This window comes from Pongo abelii, chromosome 7, assembly GCF_028885655.2.
Source record: "Pongo abelii isolate AG06213 chromosome 7, NHGRI_mPonAbe1-v2.0_pri, whole genome shotgun sequence".
NCBI classification, from domain to species: Eukaryota; Metazoa; Chordata; class Mammalia; order Primates; family Hominidae; genus Pongo; species Pongo abelii.
The window spans coordinates 119,967,843-119,995,711 of NC_071992.2; the positions used below are offsets into that span (position 1 = coordinate 119,967,843).

Sequence of the window (27,869 nt, forward strand, 5' to 3'; positions counted from 1 at the left end):
TTACATAGAGAATCATGGCATCACAAAAAGAGTTTTATTTCTGTCTCCCTAATCTGTATGCATGTATTTTCTTTTCTTCCTTATTGAATTATCTAAGTACTTCCAGTACAGTGTTGAATACAAGTGGTGAGAGTGGACATCCTTACCTTGTTTCTGATCTCAGTGGGAAAGTTTTGAGCTTTTTTTAACTGGTAAATATGATGTTAGCTGTAGGCTTTTGGTAGATATTCTACATCAACTTGAGGAAGATCCCCCATATTCCTAGTGTACTGGTAGTTTTTAGTAAATTCAGGATGTTAGATTTTGTCAAACTGTCTTTTCTCCATCTATTGATTTAGTCATGTGATTTTTTTTATAGCCTGTTGATGTGGTGGATTACATTAATTGATTTTTGAATGTGGAAACAACTTTGTATATCCAAGATTAATCCTACTTATTGTGTATAATTCTTTTTATACATTGTTGGATTCAGTGTGCTAACATTACATTGATAATTTTTGCAGTAATGTTCGTGAGAGATGTATTCTTTTCTTTTAATGTCTTTGTCTGGTTTTGATATTGAGGTAATACTGGCCTTATAAAATGAGTTAGAGAGTAGTCTCTCTGATTCTGTTCTCTGAAAGAGATTGTAGAAAAATGGAATAATTTCTTTCTTAAATGTTTGGTAGAATTCGCCAGTGAATCCATCTGGACTTTGTTGCTTTCCATTTTAGAAGGATATTAATTATTGATTCAATTTATTTAATAGATGTAGCCCTGTTCAGGTTATCTATTTTTGCTTGAATTTGACATAACTGTGTCTTTCAAGGAATTAGTCCAGTTTCATCTACATTATCAAATTTGTGGGCATAGAGTTTTCATAATAGTCCTTTATTATCCTTTTAATGTCCATGGGATCTGTAGTGATGTCCTCTTTTTCATTTCTGATATTAGTAATTTTTATACCCTCTTTCTCTTAATTAGCCTGGCTAGAGGCTAATTTATTCTATTAATCTTTTTAAAGAACCAGATTTTGATTTCATTGATTTTCTCTATTGATTTTCTGTTTTCAGTTTTATTGACTCTAATTCTACTATTTATTTTGTAGCTGCTTACTTTGCATTTAATTTGCTCTTCTTTTTCTAGATTCCTGAGGTAGAAATTTAGATTACTGATTTTAGGTATTGCTCTTTTTCTAATATGCATATACATTCAGTACTATAAATTTTCTTATAAGTACTGCTTTCACTGCATCCCACAAATTTTGATAAGTTGTTTTCATTTTTATTTATTTAAAGATATTTTTAAATTTCTCTTGAGATATTTTTCTTGACCCATGTGTTATTTAGAAGTATATTATTTAATATGCACATACTTGGGGATTTTGCAGTTATCTTTCTGTTACTGCTTTCTAATTTATTTTTGTTGTAGACTCAGAGCAGCATTGTATGTTTTAAAAAATTTGCTAAGGTGTGTTTTATGGCCCAGAATATGCTCTATTTTAGTGAATGGTTCCAGGTGAACTTGAGAAGAATGTATATGCTGCTAATTTTTGATGATGAAGTAGTCCATAAATGTTGATTATATCCAGTTGATGGTGTTTTTGAGTTCACTTATCTTCTTACTGATTTTCTGCCTGCTTGATCTGTTCTTGTTGTTTTTTTGTTTTTTTGTGTGTTTTTTTAAGATAGAGTTTCACTCTTGTTGCCCAGTCTGGAGTGCAACAGTGCGATCTCAGCTCACTGCAACCTCCGCCTCCCAGGTTCAAGTGATTCTTCTTCCTCAGCCTCCCGAGTAGCTAGGATTACAGGCATGTGCCACCACGCCTGGCTAATTTTTTTGTATTTTTAGTAGAGACAGGATTTCTCCGTGTTGGTCAGGCTGGTCTCAAACTCCTGACCCCACGTAATCCACCAGCCTTGGCCTCCCACAGTGCTGGGATTACAGGCATGAGCCACCGTGCCCAGCCTGTTTGTTTTGTTTTTTGAGACAGGGTCTGGCTCTGTCACCCAGGCTGGAATGCAGTGGTGCAATCTTGGCTCACTGCAACCTCTGCATCTCAGGCTCAAGCAGATCTGTTCATTTCTGATAGAGTGGTATGGTAATCTCCAACTATAATGGTGGATTCATCTGTTTCTCTATGCACTTCTATTAGTTTTTGCCTGACATATTTTGATACTCTCTTGTTAGATGCATACACATTAAGAATTTTTATCTCTTCTTGAAGAATTGGCTCCTTTATCTTTATAGAATGTCCTTCTTTATCCCTGATAACTTTTTTTTGCTGTGGTGTCAGCTTTGTCTAAAATTAGTGTACCTACTCCTCCTTTTTTTTTTTTTTTTTTTTTGAGACAGAGTCTGGCTCTGTCACCTAGGCCCCAGGCTGGAATGCAGTGGCACAATCTCAGCTCACTGCAGACTCCACCTCCTGGGTTCAAGCAATTCTCTCACCTCAGCCTCCTGAGTAGCTGAGACTACAGGCACGTGCCACCACATCTGGCTAATTTTTGTATTTTTAGTAGAGACGAGGTTTCACCATGTTGGCCAGGCTGGTCTCAAACTCCTGACCTTAGGTGATCTGCCCGCCTTAGCCTCCCAAAGTGCTAGGATTACAGGCATGGTGAGCCATCATGCCCGGCCTACTCCTAACTTCTTTTGATTAGTGTTACCATAGTACATTTTTTTCCATCCATTTAATTTATATGATTGTTTCCATTTAAAGTGGGTTTCTTATACAGCTGAGCCTCATTTTTTTAATCGACTCTGACAGTCTCTTTTAGTTAGTGCGTTTAAATGAGTGACATTTAAAGTGATTATTGATATAGTGGGATTAATATCTACTGTTTTTGCTACCCTTATTCTTTATTTTTGTCTCCTATTCTTTTTCAGTGTTTTTTTTTTTAATTGAGCATTTCATATGATTCCTTCCTTCCTTCATTTCATATGTCTTTCCTTCCTTGGCATATCAGTTATGCTTCTTTTTCTTATCTTTTTTTTGGGTAGGTACTCTAGAGTTTGTAGTATACATTTACAATTAATGCAAGTCTGCTTTCAAGTAATACTTCATAGGTAATGTTATATCATATACTTAGAAAATCCCAATTTCTTCCTCCCACTTCTTGTGTCATTGCTGTCATTCATTTGACTTAAATTTAAGCATACATAATTGAATACATTGTTGCTATTATTACTTTGAATAAATTCTTATCTGTTAGATAAATTAAGAATAAGAAAAATAAGTTTTTTATTTTACCTTCATTTATTCATTCTTCAGTGCTGTTTCTTTCTATATGTAGTTTTGAAATTCTGACATATCTTTTTCATTCTTTCTAAAAAAAATTTACTTTAATATTTCTTGTAATATCGTTCTACTGGCAACAAAATCCAAATTTTTGTTTGTCTGTGAAAGTCTTTCTTTCCCTTTCACTTTTGAAGGATAATTTCACAGGTCATAGGATTCCAGGTTGGTGGTTTTTTTCTCCCAAGCCTTTAAATATTTCACTCCACTCTCTTCTTACTTGCATGGCTTCTCTAGAGAACTCATATGTAATTCTTATCTTTGTTCTATAGAGGAGGAGTGTTTTTTTCTTTTTCTCTGTCTTCTTTCAAGGGTTTTTCTTTTTTCTCTTTGTTGTTATTATTTTGCATTTGTCCTGCTTGGTATTCTCTGAGCTCCCTAGATCTGTGGTCTGTGGCTTGGTTCCTGACATTAATTTGGGGAAATTTTCAATCATTATTCTTTCAAATCTTTCTTCTGTTTCTTTCTCTCGTTCTTCTCTTTCTGGTATTCTCATTACAAATATGTTATACCTTGTGTAGTTGTCCCACAATTCTTGGATGTTCTTTTCTGTTATTTTTTCAGTCCTTGTTCTCTTTGCTTTTCAGTTTTTGAAGTTTTTATTGACATATCCTGAAGTTCAGAGAGTCTTTTCTCAACTGTGTTCAGTCTACTAATAAGCCCATCAAAGGCATTCTTCATTTCTATTACAGGTATTTCTTTTATCTCTGGCATTTCTTTTTAGCTCTTTCTTAGAATTTCTGTCTTTCTGCTTACATTGCTCATCTATTCCGGCAGGCTGTCCACTTTATTTATTAGAGCCCTTCGTATGTTAATCATAGTGGTTTTAAATTCTCAGTCTTACAAATCCAGCATTCCTGCTATATCTGATTCTGACATTTGCTCTTTTTATCCAAATTGTGTTTTTTGCCTTTTGGTATGTAATTTTTTTCTTTCTTTTTTTTTTGACAGGGACTCGCTCAATCACCCAGGATGGAGGGCAGTGGCATGATCCCAACTCACTGCAACCTCTGCCTCCTGGGCTCAAGTGAGTCCCCCAGCTTCAGCCTCCTTACTAGCTGGGACCATAGGTGTGCACCATCATGTCCAGTTAATTTTTGTATTTTTTAGTAGAGACAGGTTTTCTCCATGTTTCCCAGACAGGTCTTCAACTCCTGGCCTCAAGTAATCCACCTGCCTTGGCCTCCCAAAATGCTGAGATTACAGGTGTGAGCCACCATCCCCAGCCTGTAATTGTTTTTTCTTGATAATTTTTTTTATTGGTAGGCAGATATGATGTGCTGGTTAAAGGAAATTGCTGTTAATAGGCCTTTAGTAATGTGCTGGTAAGGTGGGGGAAGGGAAACATTCTATATTCCTATGATTCCTATATTCCTATGATTAGGTCTCAGTCTTAGTGAGCCTCTAGATTGTGAAAATTACAAGTGGTTCTCATTTTTTCCCTCCTCCCTTAGGTGGAACAAGATGGTTAGAGTGGGCTGGAATTGTTTCCTTTCTCCTGTGTGGAAAGCTAGAGTGGACTAGATTTGGGTATTTCCCTTCTCCCAGGTTGGTTAGGCTTTGGTTAATTAGTTTCCCCTGAGGGAAAGTCTTGTTAAGAAAAGTAGAGCATTCTGGAGTATTTCAAAATGGTTCCTGTTTCCCTCTCCCTCTTGGAAGCACAAGGAGATTTTTCTTCAATATTTACTGTGGAAACCTGGTGGAGCTCCTGGAGGTAAGTCTCACAATATTGTAAGAGACCTCAATGACTGAGTTCCTGTGGAGTTTATAACTCTCAGACTTGTTCTTAACTGATCCTCTAGCAATTGGTCATTTGAAGGTCAAGTTTTCCTACTCTGGCACTGGTTCCCACAATGCTTTCCCCTCATAAGTATCTTCTCCATAAGCTGTGACTCCCTGTTTTCGCCTGTCTCTTCAATCTTGGGGGTAGTTGTTTGCCCTATGTCATCCCTCTTTTACAGATCCAAGATAATTTGTTGCTTTTTCAGTCTGCTCAGCTTTTTATTTGTTGTTAGGACAGTGAAAACATTACAAGCTCCTTACAAACAGAAACAGAAACTAGAAGTTCCTCCATGTGCTCTTTATTTGGCTTATTCTGATACCAAGTCTTTAAGTCAGAGGTAACTTTGATATTTGCACTGTTAATGTTCTTTAAAGTAAGTTGAAACTTTGGTATGGAAATTTTTCTCAAGTAAGCAATTCTAGGCATGGAGTTTTCCCCCCCATAGTATACTGAGCAACAGGAATGGGAATGGCTATAAACCATTCCTTTTAACCTATTGATGCACTTCACAACTTGAATAAATAGACCATATACAGATAAAATATCAAACCTAGTCATGTACAATTTTAGAATTATTTTCTACTGTGACCTGAAACAATACACACAAATGTAAATAATTTATTTCCCATTGAAAATGTTGAGGATTTAATTATGTCTTAATTTTGGAGAGATGTTTGTTTATTTATTTTTAATCTCCATGTGACTGCTTCATTTGAGTTCTTGAATTAACTTCTCCTTTTCTCAGTAGTATCTCTTAAACTCAATAATCAGACTTCTTTTCTATCTATATATGTAATCTTTCCTTGGGTTACAATGATGATCTCTTTATAAATGACTTTCAAATGTTTAGCAACAGTCCTAACATCTTTCTCAAGATTCTTTTCCACATATTTAATATTTGACCTACGCAACTGAAACTACCCTCATTTCCCCTTCTCCAAACTAGTCAACCTTAATAAACTTTTCTTACTCTTATCTTAGTAGTATAGTTTTTTTTTTTCTTTTTGAGACAGAGTCTTGCTCTGTCGTCCAGGCTGGAGTGTAGTGGTGTGATCTCAGCTCACTGCAACCTCCACCTCCTGGGTTCAAGCAATGCGTCTGCCTCAGCCTCCTGAGTAGCTGACATTATAGGCACGTGCCACCATTCCCAGCTAATTTTTATATTTTTAGTAGAGATGGGGTTTCACCATTTGGCCAGTCTGGTCTTGAACTCCTGACCTCAAGTGATCTTCCCACCTTGGCCTCCCAAAGTGCTGGGATTACAGGCATGAGCCACCACAGCCGGCCAGTAGTATACTCTGACTTCCTAATAGGCTAACTTAAAAAGTTAAGGTGCATTAATTTTTGCTCTTTTTTTGCTTTTTCATCTAGTCACAAAATGTTACTGATTCATGTTGGCATGGCCTGAACTCTATTCTTGGATGTTTTCTCTATCTTACTCCTTCTCCTAGTGATCTCAAGTCTGTTTAAAGTCCCATGCCTTTAAATAGTTATCTATATGCTAAAACTCCCAAATGTATATCTCCAGTCAATTCTACTTATTTTTTCTTTAAATTCTTATAGTTTACTGCCCACCTGACATCTTCACTTGGAAGTGTAATAGGTATCTGCAGCTTAACATGTCCAAAACTAAAATTTTTATCTTTTCCACCAAACCATGTCATTTGATAACTTCATTATTTTACTTAAGTCAGAATTTTAGATTTGTTCTTGTCTCTTCTCTTTCTCTCATGTCCCTCAAATATTTCACAAAATTGTCTTTATTGCTATTCCTTCAAAATATATCCACTTCCATAATCTCTGTCATTATCCTAGTTCAAGCTGCTGTTATTGCCTATATGACTTACTACCTTGTCTAGCCTTAAGCAAAAGTTAAATCATGCACAATTTCTGCTTAAAACCCGCTAATGGGTTAAAATCACTCAGATTAAATGCCAAAATGTTTGCAATAATGTACAAGCCTCTACATAATCTTCCCCCTTCCCTCCAAATGTCTCCAATATCTGTTCTTCATCACTTGCTCCACTCCAAGCACCCTATCCTCCTTGCTGTTCTGTGAACATGTGAGACGCACTGCTACCTTGGGGCCTTTTCACTTGTCTTGGAACCTTCTCTCTGTGTTTATCAGCTTGGAAAAACATCTCATTCAATTCTTTCTGAAATGTCACCTTCTCAATTTGTGTTACCTAGTCTAACCACTCTATATAAAATTGCAAAATGCCCTCCTCTTCTGGCATTTTGGTTTTCCTTTTTCTTGTTCTATTTTACTAAATATATAGTATATATAGCCACTAGCTGTATGTGATTATTTAAATGAATTTAAAATAAACATGTTTAAAATTTAGATTCTCATTAATACCATCCAGATTTCAAATGCTCAATAGTCATGTGTGTCTAGTGGCTACCAAATTGGACAGCACTGATAGAAGAACATTCCATCATTTTAGAGTTCTATTGGACAATACTGTTCTAAGTTTTATAAGAGCAATTAATCTTCTTGCTGCAATCTCTCTAACCTTCTGTATGAATTGTACACTGCTATCAGCTTCATCTTCCTAAAGTATTACTTCCATCATCAGAGCAGAATGTACTATTGGGACACAGTGAGAGCACTGGAGTCAGAAATATCTTCTTTTAAGTCTCAACCCTGGTATTGACACTTAATTTAGATGTTTTTTACCTCTGTTTTCTCAAATGAAAATGGAGGTAATATCTTGGCAGAGTTGTTTTCTATTACATAATATATGTGTTCCTGAGAAAACCCTGTGCTGTGCATAATCGTGGACTAAAAACAGGAGGGCTTCTGGGAAAGAAAGGTTAGGAAAGACCATTCAAAACCCATGCAGCTTTGAAAACTGAAGAGTAAAAAATAAAATAACACAATTAAAAAGTCATGTTAAATTTTAAGCAATAAAAATATTTACTGTATAATAGGAGTCTAAAATAAAATGAAGGTATCTAGATGAAAGGAGTATATCTAGATGGAAAGAAGGATAAGTCTGCAAAGTTATGAACTCAAGGGGACTATCCACAAACATCAGTAAAGACCCACTAAGTACATATATCTAAGACAGAGTTTGTGACCAAAGAGCCAAGAGGAGGAACATGAGATTCTTGGGATGAATGAGCATTGTGTGCAGTTCTGTATTTCTCTGGTTTGCTGCATCCCACTGTGTTAGTGAACTTTACATTCAACTGCAATTATTTGGAAGTTGTAGTGGACACTGTGATGTTCCACCCATATCCCCTTTACCAGATGGTTTACTCATCCTCAGTTATGGGGAGTGTTGGTTGTTAACAACTCACAGCTGTCCCTCTCTCTCTGGAGAATTGCCTGGTCAAATGGAAACCACCTCATCCATGAGGTTAAACACCTTGCTGACTCTCCACTGGCAGTCTTTAGCCAGTGAATGGCTAACACAGGAGTACAAAAATCCAGGCCTCTTACCTCAAAGTCAGACCAACCCTGGGCAATTGTTCATGTTTCAGAGCATACATACAGTTGGCTCAGACTGAGAATACATCATTGCTTAGTTTCTTCCCTTTTTTCTTGCCCTATTCTGCTCTTCTCCTTTTTCCTGAGGACACTACTTCACTTATTCATGTGCAGGTAAATCCTTGTTTCTAGGGAATCTCATGTGAGATAATATTGTAAAATATTATCATGATAGGAAATATCACATATGAACAGTTATTTTTCTGAGTTATTTCTGAAACAAATGTTGTAATGGAACACTTTTTTAAAGTGCATAGCAGAGTTCCTAGCACATAGTAAAAGGTCAATTACTAATAGCCACAAAGAGTATGATGAAGATAATGGTGGTGGTGGTGATAATATTACTTCCTGCTCAGAAATTTTCAGGCTCTTTCCATTACCAACCTCATGATGTTTTAGATATCTACAACTTGAGTCAAACGTATTTTTCCTGCTCATTTCCCCACATTGAACTGTTGTTTTCCTACCAACTTAGAAGTCCTTCTACTTTCCTTCCATCTCTCCACATACCAGTTGCTTTCTGCTACTCTTTTAGATAGTATCTCTTCTAATATACTTTGTATAAATGTGTCAGATCATTGGGCTGTTACTCTCTTCTGATTTGTCATATTTTTATTCTCAGAATTCTACTGTATCTCAGCCCTGTCATATACTGTAAGAAAAATGGTAGCCAGGTGCAGTGGCACGGGCCTGTAGTCCCAGCTACTTGGGAGAATGAGGTGGAAGGGTCATTTGAGGCTAGTCTAAGCAACATAGTGAGACCCCCATCTCATTTAAAAAAAAAAGCAAAAGCCATTTACACATGTACTACAAATGGTATTCAGCATGTTTTCTAAAACTTTTTATCACTTAAAAAAATGATGTTAATGTTTAGGAGTTTTTTATGAGCTTAATAATTTTAAATAATAATTGTTAAGAATTATTTGAAGCTTTTCTAGGTCATTGAAGAGATGAAAATATTTTTAGAATAAATTTGAGTCTTCTATTGGAGATAATTAACTGTATGTAAAATTTTACTCTAAGTTTATATAAAAGCTTTACACAGCACAATGCCTTGGATATAGTAACTATCTAAATATTTGAATATCTCTCATTCCTTTTTAATTTATGTATTCATAAAATATTTTGTCTTAATATGGTTTATTCACTATACTTTATATTTAATACATTAGAAGTCTTTAAATTTCACCAACATTTTGTTTTTGAGTAAAGTACAAAAGACACAAAGGACTTAGTATATACATAACTATAATATTTATTAATTTTCTACCTTTAGATTATCGACATGATGGTCGAGATCTTCAAAGCTCAACATTATCAGTGCCAGAACAAGTAATGTCATCAAACCATTGTTCACCATCAGGGTCTCCTCATCGAGTAGATGTTATAGGAAGGACTAGATCATGGTCACCCAGTGTCCCTCCTCCACAAAGGTAAGATAGACTACTTATTTTATTTGTAAGGTGGCTGTATTAGTCAGTGTTCTCCAGAGGGACAAAACTAATAGGATATATGTATATACGAAAGGGAGTTTATTAGGGAGAATTGGCTCATGTGATTATAAGACAAAGTCCCACCATAGGACTTCTTCAAGCTGGGGAAGGGAGAAGCCAGTAGTGGCTTAGTCCGAGTGAGTCCATTTTGAAAGGCTTAAAACCAGGGAAGCTGACAGGACAGCCTTCAGTCTGTGGTCAAAGGCCTGAGAGCCACCAGCAAGCCACTGGTGCAAGTTCCAGAGTCCAAAGGCCAAATAACCTAGTGTTGGATGTCCAAGGGCAGGAAGAGTGAAAGGAATCATCCAGCACAGGAAAAAGAAAAGCCAGAAAACTTAGCAAGCAAGGTTATCCCACCTTCTTCACCTGCTTTGTTCTAGCTGCATTGGCAGCCGACTGGATGGTGGATTGGGTGAGTCTTCCTCTCCTAGTCCACATATTCAAATGTCAATCTCCTCTGGCAACACCTTACAGACACACCTAGAAACAATACTTTACCAGCCTAGGCATCCTTCATTCCATTCAAGTTGACACGTAATGTTAACCATCACAATGGCATTACAGACCTATTTATCACGTATTGTTAATAATCTCTAAAGATAAGAGATTCTTGTGGAAAAAGAATTTAAGGAAAAACAAGATGGTTTTGTTTATTTGAGGAAAAACAAAATGCTATTCAAGGAAAAACAAGATGCTATACAATAACCTATGTAACGAGAGTAAAATGAAACATGACTTATTTTGTAATTTTAGAAAACCTATATGTTATTTTATTGTAAGAGTTCAAAATAATTCAGAAGAACCAGTTTTCAATCACATATTGATATGAGTATATCTAGGTAGAAACAACTAATTATACTCATGAATGATATAGATAATTGGTAATTTAATATATAGGAAAAAATGGAAATCTGACTGATGTTTAAAATTAGTAACAAATATCAGAATAATAATTTTTTTCTTTTTCTTTTTTTTTTTTTTTTTTTGAGACAGAGTCCTACTCTGTCGCCAGGCTGGAGTGCAGTGGTGCGATCTCGGCTCACTGCAACCTCCGCCTCCTGGGTTCAAGTGATTCCCCTGCCTCAGCCTCCCGAGTAGCTGGGATTACAAGCGCACACCACCATGCCTGGCTAATTTTTTGTATTTCAGTAGAGACGGGGTTTCACCATGTTGGCCAGGATGGTCTTGATCTCCTGACCTGGTGATCCGCCCGCCTTGACCTCCCAAAGTGCTGGGATTACAGGCGAGAATAATAAGTGGGAAGAATGGCTCAGAAAATCTGCAGCTACAGGTCTTAAGCTTACTGGAAATCTCTGATCAACCTGGTTAAGTACAGACAAGCTTAATGGAATAAGAATCATGGAAATAATAGTTGAAGCTAACAAGAAATATGTGCATAATTCACATTGTACATACTTGGAATGTTTAAGAAATTTTGACCAGTTAGAATGACACACTTATACATCCTATTTTAAATAAATGATTGAGTATTTGACTTAGAATTTTAATTGAGTCTTAATTTTACACAGAATATTGGAATGTCTAAGACAGCTTTAGATTTATTATGTTTGAAGGATATAAGACACTAAAATAAGATTTATGTAATTTAGACAATTGCAGAAATTAAACAATATCTGACATATTAAGTTGACAAACATGGTTTAAAATGTTTGAAGATGTTGAATTAACAAAGTTTATAAATGGGACCAAAATTATTAAACATTTTTTAAAAGTACTTAAATGTGATACACTTATCAATAGAATAATGTGTAATCTGAAATTTAAAGTTTGAGAACTAGTTTTAAATTTGTAACTTTAATAAATTGAACCCTTCCCTCCTCTAGGAAAATAAAAGAATGCCTATGTAAGAGGAAAAACCAAAATGTTTTTGTTCTTTGTACACTCTACTCAACACAGAACACCTCTGTGAACAGATTTGTGGGGATTTTTTCTCACACCAAGTGACTTGCCAGCAGAAAGCACCTGAGTATCCTGTAATTCAGTTCAATTCTGACACTGTAATCTGGAAATTGTATCAGATTTCACATGTTAAAGGGTTGAAGGCTCAGTCCCACAAGGCTGTCCCCTACTTCAAATGCTAATTGCAAGTCCCAGATTGTGACCTATCCAGTCATAAATTGGAGTTTCCATAGCCCCTCTCCTTAGTTTGATAGTTTGCTTGGACAGCTCACAGAACTCAGTTAAACACTTTAATCATGTTTACCAGTTTATTATAAAAGATATTTTAAAAAATGCAGATGAGGAAATGCATAGGATGAGATTTGGGCAACCTGGAAGCTCATCAAATCTTGTTCAAAAGTTTCTGTAGAGTTTAATCTCCAGCCCTCAACCCTCTTTCTGTAAGTCAGTAGGTGGGGCTGAAAGTTCCAGCCCTGTAATCACTTGGTCCCTCTGTAGCTCTGTAGACTGGTCCTATCATGAGGATACCCAGGGGACCCACCCTTAATAATCATTAGCATAAACTCAGAAGTTATCAGAGGGGATCAGTAACAAAAGACACTCTATCACTTAAGAAATTCCAATGGTTTTAGGAACTCAAGACAAAGACCAAATGTATTTCATATTATACCACACTTTACTTTTATCAGGGAAAGAACATTTGAACAGTCCAATAGAAGATAGGAATACGTTTTAGATCAGATTCTGTTTCATATGATAGAAAGCCCATCATAACAGGAGCTCAAACATAAAATGTTTATTCCATGATGAAACAGAAGTGTGTAACTAGACAATCTAGGGCAAAAATGGTAGCTTAAAAAAGGCATCATTGATTATAGAGAGAAGTAACATTTTTAAAATACAAGTAACTTATCATTCCTAAAATAAGATCCACTAATATATCACTCATAAGCAATGTCCTTAAAAGAACACAGAGAACAACTAAAATGAAAATAAGATCCGCCAAGTTCAATCAGAAGAAAAAAAATGAATTCGTTGTCAAAAGTGTCATAAAGGACAAAGAAATATATGTTCTAGAAAAATTACTAAATTTAAAATATATAACCACTACTACCACTTTGAATTAGACAGTCTGTACTTTGCACAAAGACTGGACCAAGGGCCAAGAAAGGGTCAAACTGCAGCTAGAATTTTGCTCAATTGTATGCTCATAAGGCCATTTCTGTAAAGAAGCAGTACTTTTTCAAATTTGCCCTAAGGCATTATAAAAACTAATAAAAATACCTGGGTATAATGATCATGGACAAATTTGTTCCTTAACATATAAAGAGCTTCTAAAGATAGGAAGCAACAACTGACAGGGTTATAGAAAGAAAGAAATAAACAATTGTAGTTGGAGATTTTAACATATCCCTAACAGGAATCAACAATCAGACCCCCCCAAAAAAATTAGCAATGGCTTAGAAAATTTGAATAATGTCAAATTTATTGTGCAACTCAAATATGCTATATTTTGTATGTGTATCTTTTTGTGTATCTCAGTATAAAATTACATAACATTAAAGCAAAGAATACAAATTATTTTTAACAAAACATAACTTTACAAAAAATAACTGATAACAAAAACTTGTTAAAAAGTAAACCTCAATAAATCCCAGGTAAATCATTGTCTCTGAATATTATTCAATAAACTTATAAAGCAATTTTAAAAAGATAGTTTTTAAATTCCTGGAACTTATCTAAAATACTGTGAAATAACTTTCAGTTATAAGTGAAATAACTGAGATATTTGGAAATATTAGGATTGAATGACAATGAAAATGATGCAAGCATTTGGGGGACACAAGCAGTATTTAGGAAATTTTTACCTTAAAGGGTATTCATCAAAAAATAGGAATGCTTCAAAATGATGAAATAGGATATTACCTCACAACTGTTAGAATGGCTCTTATCAAAAGGCAAAAAATAATATGAGATGGCAAGGATGTGGAGAAAAGGGAACCCTGGTACACTATTGGTTGCAATGTAAACTAATACAGTCATTACTTAATGAAAACATTATGGAAGTACCTCCAAAAACTTAAAATGGAACTACCATATGATTCAGCAGTTCCACTACTGAGTATCAAAGGATATGAAATCAGTATGTCAAAAAGATACCTGTGAGGGGACAAAGCAAGATGGTGGAATACGTACACCATTCATATCTTCACTGGAATACCAAATTTTACCAGCTATTCTGCACACTGAAAAACACTATCACAAGACCCAAAAATCAGGTGAGCAAACACAGTACCTGGTTTTAACTTCATATGATTGGAAGTGACTTTGAGGAGAGTTGGAGAGACAGTCTTTAATCACCAATGCTATCCTTCTCCTAACCCCCAGCAACAGTTGTTCAACATGGAGAGTCTGTGCATTTGGGAGAGGAAGAGCGCAGTGACTGGGGAACTTTACATTGAACTCAGTGTTGCCCTGTCATGGCAGAGAGCAAAGCTTTGCTGGGCTCAGCCAGTGCCTGGATATGGAGGGAGCATTTGGACCAGATTTAGCCAGAGAGGAATCACCCATTCCATCAGTCAGAACTTAAGTTTTTTAGCAAGCTATGCCACAGTGGGACAAAGTGCTCTGGAGTCCTAGGTAAACTGGAAAGGACACAAGGACTACAACTCCTAGGCAACACCTAGTGCTGGGCTGGGCTCAGAGCCAGAGGACTAGGGTGGCACATGACCTAAGGAGATACCAACTGGCATGGCTAAAGGAGTGCTAGTACCACTCCTCCTCCAACCCCAGGCAGTGCAACTCACAGCAATTAAAGTGTCTCCTTCCTTCTGTTTAAGGGGAGGAGAGCAAAGAGTAAAGAGGGCTTTGTCTTGCATTTTGCATACCAGCTCAGCCACAGTAGGAGAGGGAACTAGGCAGAGTCGAGAAGCCCCCATTCTAGGCCCTAGCTCTGGCACATTTCTAGACAAACATGGGCTAAAAGGAACTTGTTGCCTTGAAGGGAAGGACCCAGTCCTGCAGGATTAATCACCTGCTGAATAAAGACCCCCTGGGCGCTGAATAACCAGCAGTGATACCCAGGAACTATGCTGTGGGCATTGGGCTCTGAGATGCGCAGGCTTCACGGGTGACTCAGCACATTCCCACCTGTGGTGGCTGTGATGAAAGACTGCTTCTGTTTGAGAAAAACAGAGAGAAAACTAAGGTGACTTTGTCTTGCACCTTAGATGTCAGCTCAGCCACAGTGGGTTAGAGCAAAAAGCAGGCTCATGGAGTCCCTGAGTACAAGCTTAGTACAAGCTTAGCATTTCCATACCTGCCCTGGGCCAGAGGGGAGCCTATTGCCCTGAAAGGTGAGTCACAGGCCTGGCAGCATTTACCACAAACTGACAGAAGAAACCTTGGGCTTTCAGTGAACATTGCAGTGGCCTGACAGAACCCGCTTGTGGACCAGTGGTGGTAGATCCCACAGGGAGAGGCTCTTCTGCCTGTGGAAAGGGGAGGGAAGAGCAGGAAGGACTTTATATTGTGGTTTGAGTGCCACTTTAGCCACAGTAGAATAGAACATCAGGCAAATTTCTAAGGTGTTTGACTCTAATCCCTAGCTCCCAAATAGCATCTGTGGATCTGATCAGGGCCTAGGGGAACTTACCACCCCGAAGAGAAGGACCCAAACCTGGCTGGCTTTGCCACCTGCTGATTGTAGAGTCCTAGGACCTTGAGTGAACATAAGTGATAGTAGCCAAGTAGTGGTTACAGTCGGCCTTGAGCAAGACCCAGTGCTGTTCTGGCTTCAGGTCTGACCCTGTGCAGAACCAGCGGTGGTAGCCACAGGGGTGCTTGCATCACCACAACCCCGGTTCCAGGCAGCTCAGCAGAGAGAGAGAAAGAGACTCCATTTGTCTGGGAGAAAGTAAGGGAAAAGAATAAGAGTCTCTGGTGATCCAGAGAATTATTCTGGATCTTATCAAAGACCACCAAGGCGGTACCTCTATGAGTCTGCAAAAAACACAGCATTGTTGGGCTTCGGGCCCAAGTCCCTTTGAATACCTGGAAAATGTTCCCAAGAAGGATGGGCACAACAAGCCAAGACTGCAAAAAATACCTAACTCTTCAATGCCAAGACACCAAAGACCATCTATAAGCATTAGGATCATCCAGGAAAACAAGACTTCACCAAATGAACTAAATAAGCCACCAGGGACCAATACTTGAGAAACAGATGTGACTTTTCAGATAGAAAATTCAAAATTGCTGTTTTGAGGAAACTCAATGAAATTCTATATAACACAGAGAAGGAATTCCAAATTTTTTGATAAATTTAACAACGGGATTGAAATAATTAAAAATAATCAAGTGGATATTCTAGTGTTGAAAAATGCAGTTGAAATACTAAAGAACGCATCAATGTCACTTAAGAGCAGAATAGTTCAAGCAGAAGAATTAGTGACCTTCAAGAGGCCGTTTGAAAATGCAAAGAGCAAACAAAAGAAAAACAAATAAAAAACAGTGAAGCACACCTACCAGATCTAAAAAATAGACTCAAAAGAGCAAATCTAAGAGTTATTGGCTTTAAGATAGATAGAAAACAATACAAACGATCAATGAAACAGGTTTGTTTTTTTAAAGATAAGCAAAGTTGACAAACCTTTAGCCAGACTAACAGAGGAAAAAAGAGAGAAGACCCAAATAAACAAAATCAGAGATGAATAAGGACACGTTACAATTGATACCACAGAAATTCAAAGGATAATTAGTGGCTGCTGTGAGCAACTATATGCCAATAAATTGGAAAATATAGAGGAAATGCATAAACTCCTAGACACTTACTAGATTGAGCCACGAAGAAACCCAATAGCTTAACAGATCAATAACAAATAACAAGATCAAAGCCATAATGAACAGTCTCCCAGTAAAGAAAAGCCTGAACCCAATGGCTTCAATGCTAAATTCTAACAAACATTTAAAGAAGAACCAATACCAACTCTACTCAAACTATTTCAAAAAATAAAGGAGAGAATACTTCCAAACTCATTCTACAAGGCCATTATTACTTTGATACCAAAAGCAGACAAAGACACATAAAAAAAAAAACTACAGACCAATATCTCTAATGAATATTGACACAGAAATCCTCAAAAAAAAAAAATACTAGCAAACCAAATTCAACAATACATTAAAAAGGTCATTCATCAAGACCAAGTAAAATTTATCCCTGGGATGCAAGGATGATTCAACATATACAAACCAATTAATGTGATATATCATCAGAATGAAGTACTAAAACCATATGATTATTTTAATTGTTTCTGAAAAAGCATTTGATAAAATTCAATATCCCTTCAAGATAAAAACCATCAAAAAACTGGGGATGCAAGGAACATACCTCAACATGATGAAAGCCATATACAACAGACTCACAGCTAGTATCATACTGAATGCAGGAAAACTGAAAGCCTTTCCTCTAAGATCTGGAACATGGCAAGGATGCCCAGTTTCACCAATCTTATTCAACATAGTACTGGAAGTCCTAGCTAGTGCAATCAGCCAAGAGAAATAAATAAAGGGCATCTAAATTGGAAAGTTAGAAGTCAAGTTATCCTTGCTTGCAGATGACATGATCTTGTATTTGGAAAAACCTAAAGACTCCACCAAAAACTATTAGAACTGATAAATTTAGTAAAGTTTCAGGGTACATGATCAACATAAAAAATCAGTAGCATTTCTATATGGCAACAGTGAATAATCTGAAAAAGAAATCAAGAAAGTAATTCCATTTATAACAATCACAAATAAAATTAAATACCTAGAAATTGACTTAACCAAAGAAATGAAAGGTCTCTACAATGAAACTATAAAACATTGGTGCAGGAAATTGAAGATGGCACACACAAAAATAGAAAGATATTCCATGTTCATGGATTGGTGTAATTAATGATGTTAAACTTTCTATAATACCCAAAGCAATCTACAGATTCAGCGCAATCCCTATCAGAATACCAATGACATTCTTCACAGAAATTGAAGAAATAATTGTAAAATTCATGTGGAGCCACAAAAGACACAGAATAGCCAAAGCTATTCTGAGCAAAAAGAACAAAACTGAAGGAATCACATTACCTTCCTTCAAATTACACTACAGAGCTATAGTAACTGAAAAAGCATGGTACTGCCATAAAAACAGGCATGTAGACCAATGGAACACGATAGAGAACCCAGAAACAAATCCATACACCTACAGTGAACTCATTTTTGACAAAGATGCCAAGAGTATACATTGGAGAAAGGAAAGTCTCTTCAATAAATGGTGCTTGGAACACTGGATATCTATATGAATAATAATGAAACTTGATCCCTATCTCTTGCTGTATACAAAAATCAAATCAAAACGGATTAAAGACCTAAATCTAATACCTAAAACTATGAAACTACTACAAGAAAACATTCAAGAAATCCTCTGAGACATTCATCTTGGCAACAATTTCTTGAGTAATACCCCACACACAGGCAAACAAAGCAAAAGTAGACAAAAGGGCACGGTGGCTTACGCCTGAAATCCCAGCACTTTGGGAGGCCAAGATGGGTGGATCACGAGGTCAGGAGATTGAGACCATCCTGGCTAACACGGTGAAACCCCATCTCTACTAAAAATACAAAAAAAAAAATAGCAGGCGTGGTGGCAGGCGCCTGGAGTCCCAGCTACTCAGGAGGCTGAGGCAGGAGAATGGCGTGAACCTGGGAGGGGGAGCTTGCAGTGAGCCAAGATCGCGCCACTGCACTCCAGCCTGGGTGACAGAGCGAGACTCCATCTCAGAAAAAAAAAGGAAAAACAAAAGTAGACAAAAGGGATCATATCAAGTTAAAAAGCTTCTGCACAGCAAAGGAAATAATGAAGACACAACCCACAGAATGGGAGGAAATATTTGCAAAGAAACTATCCATCTGAGAAGGGATTAATAGCCAGAATGTATTAGGAACTCAAACAACTGTGTAGGAAAAACATCCAATAAGCCAGTTAAAAAATGGGTAAAAGATTTTAATAGAGATTTCTCAAAAGAAGACATACAAATAGCAACTGGGCATATCAGAAGATTCTCAACATCATTGATCATCAGAGAAATGCAAATCAAAACTACAATGACATGTTATCTCACTCCAGTCAAAATGGCTTATATCCTAAAACAATAACAAATGCTAGTGAATATGTGGAGAAAAGAGAACGCTTGTACACTATTGGTTGGAATGTAAATTAGTACAACCTCTATGGAGAACAGTTTGGAGGTTCCTCAAAAAACTAAAAATAGAGCTACCATATGATCCACCATCCCACTGGTTGGTATATACCAAAAGAAGGGAAATCAGTATATCAAAGACATATTTGCCCTGTCATATTTGTTGCAGTACTGTTCACAATAGCCAAGATTTGGAAGCAACCTACACGTCCATAATGGATACAGAAAATGTATTTATGCATGATGGAGTACTATTCAGCCAGAAAGAAATGAGATCCTGTCATTTGTAACAACATGGATGGAACTGGAGGTTGTTATGTCAAGTGAAATAAGCCAGGCACAGAAACACAAACATTGCATGTTCTCACTTATTTGTGGGATATAAAAATCAAAACAGTTTAACATATGGAGATGGAGACGAGTAGGATGATTACCAGAGGCTGGGATGGGTCGCAGGGGGTGAAGGGGATGTGGCAATGGTTAACGGGTACAAAGAATGGAAATAATAAATAGAACCTAGTATTTGGTAGCACAACAGGGTGACTATAGTCAAAATAATTTAATTGTGCATTTTAAAATAACTAAAAGAGTATAATTGGGGCCAGGCATGGTGGCTTACACCTGTAATCCCAGCACTTTGGGAGGCCAAGGCAGATGGATAATGAGGTCAGGAGTTTGAGACCAGCCTGGCCAATATGGTGAAACCCCGTCTCTACTAAAAATACAAAAATTAGCTGAGCATGGTGGTGCGTGCCTGTAGTCCCAGCTACTTGGAAGGCTGAGTCAGGAAAATCACTTGAATCCGGGAGGTGGAGGTTGCAGTGAGCCAGGATTGTGCCACTGCACTCCAGCCTGGGCAATAAAGCACGACTCTGTCTCAAAGACCAAAAAAAAAAAAAAAAAAAAAAAAAAGTATAATTGGATTCTGTGTAACACAAAAGATGAATGCTTGAAGGGATGGATTTCTCATTTTCTATGTTGGGAATATTAAGTATTTTGTGCCTTATCAATATATCTCCTGTACTCCATAAATACATACATCTACTATGTACTCACAAAGTTAAAAAATTAAAAATAAAAAAGATATCTGCACTCCCATGATCATTGCAACATTATCCACAACAGAATTGATATGGAATGAAACTGTCATCGACAGATGTACAGGTAATAAAAATGTAAATATACACAATGAAATACTATTCAACTTCTAAAAAGAAGAAAATTCTGTCATTTCTGACAACATAGTTGAACTTAGAGGTCATTATATTAGGTGAAATAAGCCAGGTATAGAAAATAAATACCACATGATCTAACTTATATGTAGAATCTAAAAAGTTGCAGTTTCTGAAGCAGAGAAAAGAGCCTGATGGGGTGAGAGGATTGGGGAGCTATAGGTCAAAAGACCTAAAATTTCACTTAGATGAGGAATAAGTTCAAGAGATCTATTGTGTATAATGGCAACTATAGTTAATATATACTTGAAAATTTCTGAGAGAGTAGATTTAAAGTGTTCTCACACAAAAGAATAAATATTTGAGGTAGTGCAAATGTTAAATAGCTTGATTTAGCCATTCTGCAATGTATACACTTATCAAAACATCATGTATACCATAAATATGTGCAATGTTTACTTGACAAAAAAATTTTTAACGCAAATAGAGAACTAAATAAACACGGAATTTAGGAAACAGTACAGAACAATGGAGAAAGTCCTGAAGAAATGTGAAGGATGGAATTAATAAAGATTAGGGAAAAATCAGTGAAACTGAGACAAAATGAGGCACAGACAGTAAGAAAAAGAAGTGAAAGATAAGAATGTATGTTAACTCAAAAGTTGGTTATTTGAAAAGGTTGGTGACATTAATACAATAAAAGGATTGTACATGAAAAATGAGAGGTATAAATAAATAAAACATTGAAAAAGGGAAACAACTGCAGATAAGAAAAAGACTTTAAAAATAGTAATTATGAAATTATGTTATTAAATTTGTTAATCTAGGCAAAATGGTTAAATTTCTGAAACAGATATAAAATATTAAAATTGACACAAGAAGCAATGAAAGTTAAAATAACAACTAGTATTCATGACCAGCCTGGCCAACCTGGTGAAACCCCATCTCTACTAAAAATACAAAACAATTAGCCAGGTGTAGTGAAAGGCGCCTGTAATCCCAGCTACCCAGGAGGCTGATGCAGGAGAATCGCTTGTACCTGGGAGGTGGAGGTTGCAGTGTGCCGAGATCCTGCCATTGCACTCCAACCTTGGCAAGAAGAGTGAAACTCCGTCTCAAAAAAAAAAAAAAACAGTAAAATAATAATAATAATAATAAAACAACCAGCAAATAGGTTGAAATGGTACTCAAAGACAAACTACTCTCTTCCCCCCATCCACCTATAAAGAGAATTCCAGACTAAAAAGATATTATGGGTAAGTTTTAACCAAGTTTTTGAGAACTAATATCTGTTCTATACAACTGGCTCTAAAAACAGATAAAAAAGGAAAGTTGCCTAATTCTTTTTCTGGAACTAACATAACCTTAGTTCTAATTCTTAGAGTATAATAAAATATATATGTATTCCTTTTTCATTTTTTTTTTAAGGACAAAGTCTCACTATGTTGCCCAGGCTAGACTCGAACTCCTGGGCTCAAGCAATCCTCTAGGCTCAGATACTGGGACTATGTGCCTCTGTGCCCGGCTTAAGAAGCCCATTTTAGTTACAAATGTATGTAAAAAATCTTACTTTAAGTAAACCTAACCATGAATTTAAATCATGGCGGTGAGACACAAGAAAAATTGTTATGGTAGTTCATCATATTAATGGACTAATGGGGAAATAAATCTTATCAGAGGCAGAAAAAGAATTTTATTGTTCAACTTATACTCACATAAGATACTAAACTAGAAGAGAACCACCTCCACTTTGTAAAGGCTTAATAAAGCAAGCATTATACTTAATGGAAAAACTTTAGAGAAATTTACATTAATAGCAGAAATAAGAGGTGGATGTTCATTAATATTGTCACTGTTTAAAATAGTACTTCAGGTCCTGAAAAATGTTAAGAAAAGGAAATAAGAGGTTTCAGGATTGGAAGAGAAGAAATGAAAACCATCATTGTTAATGACAGGATTATCTCCACAGGAAACCCAATATAACCAAAATATTATAACTAATATAGGAGTTCTGCCAAATAGCTGTCCATAGATCAACTTATGAGTAATTACTAATTGGAAAATATAGTAAAATGTAAGTACTATTCTCAAAAGTAACCCAAAGTATCGAACAATTCATGTACCAAGAATTCACAGGATCTTTTTAAGTAAGAGGTAAAACTTTGGGCAAGGAATTAATGAGAGATATGCCCTATGCATGGGTAGAATTACTTCCTATAATAAAGATATCAATTTTCCATAAATTAATTTATAAATCTAATGCCATAACAATCAAAATTTTATGTGCAATTTTACAAACTTGTTCTAGGCATTATGTGGAAGGATAAAGACATACCAATAAATCCATTTTGAAAAAAGAAGAGAAAAATTTGCCAGCAGGCAAAAATAATTAAAACCAGGATGGAACTTGAATAACAGCAGCAAAATAGACATATTGAAGGGAATCGATAGTAAAATAATAATATATATACATTTACAGTGATATTTATATGTGAACTTGACATATGATGATAAAGTGGCACCACAATTAATATGGAAAAGGTGGGTCAGACAGGATAGGAAAATTAGCTCACCAATGGAATAAATTAAAAACTGGACTCCTGTCTTTCATCCTACAATATGACATGCCATGTCTTAATTGTGTTTTAAAGGGCTGTTGCCTGTCATCACGGATGAGGTAAGAGTTGAAGCAAGAGATTACTTAGGTAGCTTTTTTCTTTTTTTGAGATGGAGTTTCGCTTTTGTTGCCCAGGCTAAAGTGCAATGGTGGGATCTCTGCTCACCACAGCCTCCACCTCCCAGGTTCAATCGATTCTTCTGCCTTGGCCACCTGAGTAGCTGGGATTACAGGCATGCACCACAACGCCTTGCTGATTTTTTATTTTTTAGTAGAGACAGGGTTTCTCCATGTTGGTCAGGCTGGTCTCGAACTCCCGACCTCACGTGATCTGCCCACCTCGGCCTCCCAAAGTGCTGGGATTACAAGCATGAGCCACCATGCCCAGCCTAGGTAGCTATTTTATGGTATATTCACAAAGATGGCAGTTTGGACTAGAGTGGTATCAAGGGAGATGGTGCAAAGTGTGCAAATTTTGACTTGTTCCCCTAAGCTCCGAATTCATGTCCAACCACCTATGAGGCATCTCTGTCTGCAATCCTATAGGTCATGTATACAAATGTGTCTAATACTGAACATATTTTCTCCATACAAATCTTCTCCTCTTGAGTATATTATTGAGTATCAGTACTAGAGACCTGGTAGTCATCCATGATGGTTATATATAAGGATATATGATAGTCCTTATCATATCCCCACTGCTACTAGTTTAATTTGAGCTCCTTATCCTGCATCTCTTGTAGCAGTAATCTTACTTAACTGTCAACCTTCCACTGAAACTTATACCTTTAGTCAGAGATGCAATTAATTAAAACAAAATTTGGACTTCACCATATAGTGACTTTGTCTTTTTCTACTGTGCTTTAAAATAAACCTCATTTCTTAGTGTTTCAAATCGTTTACTAAGATATTTAATAGATCTTGTTGTTTTAGTCGGAATGTGGAACAGGGACTTCGAGGGACACGCACTACTACCAGACATTATAATACAATTAGCCGAATGGATAGACATCGTGTCGTGGATGACCATTATTCTCCAGATAGAGACAGGTAAATATGATTAAATACTATTAGACCTTATTATTAATATAATCACTGCTTTCAGGAAGGGGTTACCATAAAATGTTTTCACATATTCCTTTTTCTTAGTTTCTGAAACAATGTTTTTCTGTTACAATGCTTACATTATTTCTTATGACTGCCACATTGTTAAAAGTAAATAAATACAAACAACCTTTTCTCTGGTAAGAAAAAAACAAAATTATCTTTCTCTTGCCATTTTGTTTCTGGTTTAATCAAACCAGTTAAGTTAGTGAATCTGTATAAGTCATTATAATGTTAATTATAGTGAAAGCAAGATGTTTTATTATTTTTCCTAGTCATAAACAATTATTATATATATAAATACTTTAATGAGACAAAAGATTTTAAAGTCTCTTACATTCATCAGAGAGATTGGTGTGACTTTTCACATATGGAAGTATTGAGACAGTCTGATTTGTTTAGGAAACATTTTATGATTCATGAAGAGGTTTTTCCTCATGGCTTTCAGTAAACCTTTTAAGCATCTTAAAGATTGATTGCTGTATTTGGAAGAGCTCTCTGAATTTGCTCCATTAAATGTGACAAACTTGGAAGTAACATGGTATGTTACAATGCTTACGTTAGCTACTATTAATATTTTTAGCTTAAGCAAATTGATAAACTCTCTAATTCATGCTTTGGTTATACATGAAGTAAATGCCATTATATTTCCCAAACTATTCAAAGGATATGATAAAATAATGAAGAAACTCAGAAGTCCCTTTGTATGCATCCTAAACCAATTTTAGGAAGAACATTTGGGGGCTTTTAAATAAGCTGATATGAGAAATTACTGTTTACATTTATACACTTAATTTTTTGTCTAAATTAAGATTATACTTAATTCATGCTTAATTTCACTGTGATTTAGTATACTTCTCCACAAGTAGAGGGGATATCATAGTCTTCAATAGTGTCTAACAAGTATTGGCTTTTGTGCCTGAGATCTAAGAAGAAAATATATGTAAGAAGTTATTAAATTAATATTGCTTTTAGTGATAAATGAAAGCTAATGTAGTATTTTATTTTCTTTTAATTTGCTAAACTTTTTCATAGTAATCTGTGTCTTTAGGGGTAATTACAGACATGCTACCTATAGAAGTTGATGCTTATCAAGTACAATACTGTAATAGAAAGAAGGGTAACTATGTTGGCATGATTAGGAGTTGAAAGGAGTCATATTAGGATGAATGAAGAGGTATTTTAGTTGCCTAATATAGCATTTTAATGAGCTTGATTGTTTCTGGAAATTATTTATATACCAAGTCATAAAATCCTTGTTCCTTGAAGGTTTGTTAATGGAAATGATGAGAGAAAACTCTGAAATGAATTTAAACTTTCTTCAATTTTATGTAAAGTTTTATTTTAATGAAAAACTGGACTTTGTTTTCTTTAAGACAAATAAATGCTGTCTAAATCTTGCAGAAAAATAAAATTAACATCTAGAATTATAAATAAAAATTATTGCTATCATGTCAAATGCATAATACTTTATAAATATTTAAAGGCAAATGACCCTAGGTTTAATGGCAACAAAGCTTCCTATTAAAGCCTAGATGATTAATCCTTGGTATTAGTTAATATGGTCATATTACGTAATTATCATGTCAGAGATATCCTACAATGTGCATTTTTATGGTCTGTTCTAATTTATGTCTGCAACTGAAACATCGTTATATTTTTATTTTTTATCTAAAAATTTATAAATATTTTAGTTTAGCAAAAATGTTCATATAATTATTTTCTGAAGTTTTCAAGAAAATTGATCCATGTGGTTTTTATTTCTCTTTCAGAGCACTGTCAATGCCAGATCACAATTTCTCTTAATTGTGAGCTGCCTTAAATCCTTTTTTCAAGTAAATAAAATAGAATTTTGTTTAAATAGGAATATAAAACCATTTCTAATATTATTTGATTATCTGTGTAATTATTTATTAACATGAGGAATAAAAAATTAAAAAGTTCAATATTGTATATGTGGTCTGTCACATTAAGCAACAAGTTCTTAATTTCTGTTTTATCTTAATATTCTAAGAGTTTTGGTAATAAAATGCATATGGGTGCATTATGATTTTTAGAAGATAAGAATACTCTAGAACTCTTACAGTGAATTTTCATGAATAGCATTTTAATCAATAATAATGTTGATTAAAAAGCCTAAGAGAGAATTTCCTTTGAGATAATAATAGTAATTTAGGTCTTTTGAGAGGTACAATAAATAACCTTTCTTGTCAGTAAGAATTGATGCACTGGACTAGAATAGTATTTTATTGAATGTAATATTTTATTGAATCTTTTTCATAGGATTTGAAACCAAATGGCCTTGATTTTGAATGCAGGATTTAACCTCTTGCTACCTGTGTCTTTGGGAAAATTAACCTCTTTGACACTTGATTTTTTTATCTGTAAAATTAGAATATCAGTATCAACTTTACTGAGTTGTGTAGATTAAATGACACTGCCTCCAATTGTATAGTAGGTACTGAAAATACGTGCCTTAACCTTACCATTTTAAAAGGATATATTCACTTGCAAATAATTTACATTTAATGTGCTTAGTAAACAAGAAAAAAAGAGAGAGAGAGAAATCAGCCAGTTCACTTAGTGTTGTTGTTGTTTTGTTTGTTTGTTTTTTGAGACAGTGTCTCACTGGGTCACCCAGGCTGGAGTTCAATGGTGTTTTCTCAGCTCATTGCAACCTCTGCCTCCCAGGTTCAAGCGATTCTCCTGCCTCAGCCTCCCAAGTAGCTGGGATTACAGGCATGTGCCACCATGTCCAGCTAATTTTTTTTGTGTGTGTATTTTTAGTAGAGATGGGATTTCACCATGTTGGCCAGCCTGGTCTCGAACTCCTGACCTCAGGTGATCCACCTGCCTGGGTCTCCCAAAGTGCTGGGATTACAGGCATGAGCCACCGTGCCTGGCCCATGCAGTTGTTTGTTTGTTTGTTTGTTTGTTTGTTTGTTTAAGCTTTGTATAGAATGAATGTAGGGCATGAATTGGACCTTGAAAAATGGGCATGTTTATTCAGGCAAGACCAAGAGCAAGGATAGACTATATTGAGTGAGAAATGATGCTATTTGACATTCATTAATAGTACTTGGTTAAACTTGGGTGGTGTAAGGAGAAGATATAGTATTTATATCCTTTCTATAGGTAATATAAAAATAATTTACACGTTAAATTTTTATTAGGTCTTTGTTTCTCTGCATATCTCACTGTGTTACATTAGTCAAAATCCTATTCTGCTTTGCAAAGTAGACAGATTCTTTACAAGTAATTTAGAAACCTGGATGCAAGGACTCAGCTAAAACGAGGAATTATTAAGCATATCTTTCATCTTCTACTTCCATTCCACTGCTTTTTATACCATTGTTTTTCTGATAAGTCCTGGTAACTACTACAACTAGGAACATAGTTTTTCCTGAGGCAGACTATGTGGCCTTAGTATTAGAAATCAATACAAAAATTAGCCGGGCATGGTGGCAGGTGCCTATAATCCCAGCTACTCAGGAGGCTGAGGCAGGAGAATCGCTTGAACCTGAGTGGCGGAGGTTGCAGTGAGGCGAGATTGTGCAACTGCACTCCAGCCTGGGTGACAGAGTAAGACTCTGTCTCAAAAAAAAAAAAAAAAAAAAAAAAAAAATATTTTAAGAGCTTTTTGTTTACTTGAGTTAGTTTACTATTAGAATAAGTATAGAGTATTAGATAATATTTCTGTAACATGTCAGAAGTACTCCACAGTATGCATTTTTATGTCTATCCTGGAGGCCAAAATACATTAGATGCATTT

The 27,869-nt window shown here is 35.8% G+C and overlaps 1 protein-coding gene across 48 annotated transcripts in view; it reads left to right on the forward strand.

Annotated features, from left to right (window-relative positions):
- The window catches only part of RIMS2 (regulating synaptic membrane exocytosis 2), a 773,441-nt gene that overhangs the window by 480,426 nt on the left and 265,146 nt on the right, over positions 1-27,869 (forward strand). For 27 of the 48 annotated variants that reach the window (XM_063726784.1, XM_063726782.1, XM_063726780.1 and 24 more), the window contains 2 exons: positions 9,833-9,989; positions 23,927-24,043. In XM_063726784.1, coding sequence (XP_063582854.1) covers positions 9,833-9,989; positions 23,927-24,043 — 274 coding nt within the window. Of the gene's footprint in view, positions 1-9,832; positions 9,990-23,911; positions 24,044-27,869 lie in introns of all 48 variants that reach the window. The other 21 variants (XR_010141279.1, XM_063726779.1, XM_063726750.1 and 18 more) reach the window with 1 other exon arrangement.